The 1,502-nt window shown below is 64.2% G+C and overlaps 1 protein-coding gene across 6 annotated transcripts in view; it reads right to left on the bottom strand.

Annotated features, from left to right (window-relative positions):
- ANKS1A (ankyrin repeat and sterile alpha motif domain containing 1A) overlaps positions 1 to 1,502 on the bottom strand; it is a gene marked incomplete at its 5' end in the record, with an annotated part of 128,034 nt that overhangs the window by 1,958 nt on the left and 124,574 nt on the right. For 2 of the 6 annotated variants that reach the window (XM_014586168.2, XM_014586169.2), the window contains 2 exon segments: positions 368 to 466; positions 679 to 849. In XM_014586168.2, the coding sequence (XP_014441654.1) occupies positions 368 to 466; positions 679 to 849 (270 nt within the window). 6 annotated transcript variants of the gene reach the window in all.

Raw genomic sequence — 1,502 nt, forward strand, 5'->3', positions numbered from 1 at the left:
CTCTGGGGTATTTTTTTGGGGGGGGGCACCTCCAGGGACAACTTCTCCCAGGGCTTTCTGGGACTGGCTCTGTTAAAGGGACCTGGCCCTATCTGAGCCTCCTGATCTAAGCCCCCAACCCACTTGCAGCAGGCGGAGACATGGGGCTTGGAAATGCCAAGCCCGGGTCCCTTGTGGGGGCCAGAGAGGCAAGACCGTGGCAGGCAGCCCAGCCCTCCAGAGAGAGGACACACAGCACAGATGGGGCTGAAGCACACACAGGGGGCATCTCAGCAAAGGTCAGGCAGGCAGAGGGAGGCCCCCGGGGGAAGGAGGCTCACGTCACTTCAGGGAGACGGACACACAAGACAGCAGGAGGCGTAAAGACCTTGACTCCAGGACTGACAGACGGCAGCGGTAGGTAGGAAGGGCGGTGGGTGGTGCAGGTGTGACAGTGACAACAGCGACTATCAGGGGGCAGCGCCACCTGGGGTGCAGAGCAGAGCAGACGTAGACGTGGGGACCAGTCACTGGGGCTGCTGCGGGCCAGGCTCTCTGCACCCCCCCGGCAGCCTGGGCTTGGGCCTCCCCCAGGGCCGGCTGTCTGCAAGTGCGAGGGGACCCTCCTCAGGCCTGGCTCCACCCGGGGCCCCCGACCCCTGGGCCAGGCAGAAAGGGCTGCGGGGACAGGCCACGTACTGCGGGTTTCCTCACGCCGACCCGAGGCTTGGGCACCGGTTTGGAAGATTTCGTCTCTATGGTCTCAGGTGCGGGGGCCCCCATCGGCCGCGACTTCTGGGCCTGCAGGGCCAGCTGATAGGCCACCTCGAAGGCCTGCCCCAGCGTGAGGATAATCTCGTACGTCAAGTTCTGGGGGGAAATACCACACTTCAGCCGTGGGGTTCGGAGCTGCTGTGTCCTTTTTTCTGTCCCCTGCCCTGTCCTCAGACTCCCACCAGAACACAGGTAACGAGAGAGCTGGTTTTGAAACAGACTCGTTCCAATGCAACTGATCCACCACGAACTGGACTGAACACCATCTGTGCTTCCTCGTGGACGATTGCACGTGACAACGTCTGGGTGCGTGCCAAGCTGCCCCGGCTGAGCCAGGGCACGTGAGAACACGCGGGACTGCGCCTCCCCACCGGACCACGACTTCCCTCGGGCCACGGCCTCACGGGACTTGCGGGCTGCCGCCTGCCCTCTCCCAGCCCCCTCAGGTCCTTGGCGCTCAGCCCTGGGCCTCCCCGACAGCTCTCTCCCATCCTCACTCACACACGGCAGAGGGGCGGTGTGCTCCTGCCTGCGGACGCTGACTGTGGGCGTTAGGTAGTTCTTAACCACTTAACACGGCTAGGACGGTGTTTTTTACTGAGCTCCTGTCCTTCCTCCAACACAGCGCTGACAGGTGTGAATGCCAAGCCCAGCCCCGCTTCCCCACAGGCCCTGCGGGCTTCGGCGTGGGACTGACACGCGCGGTGGCGTCAGGAGCAGACACTGCACACGGACGGGCGGGGGGCAGG

This window comes from Tupaia chinensis, unplaced genomic scaffold (assembly GCF_000334495.1).
Source record: "Tupaia chinensis unplaced genomic scaffold, TupChi_1.0 Scaffold000116_1, whole genome shotgun sequence".
Lineage (NCBI taxonomy): Eukaryota > Metazoa > Chordata > Mammalia > Scandentia > Tupaiidae > Tupaia > Tupaia belangeri.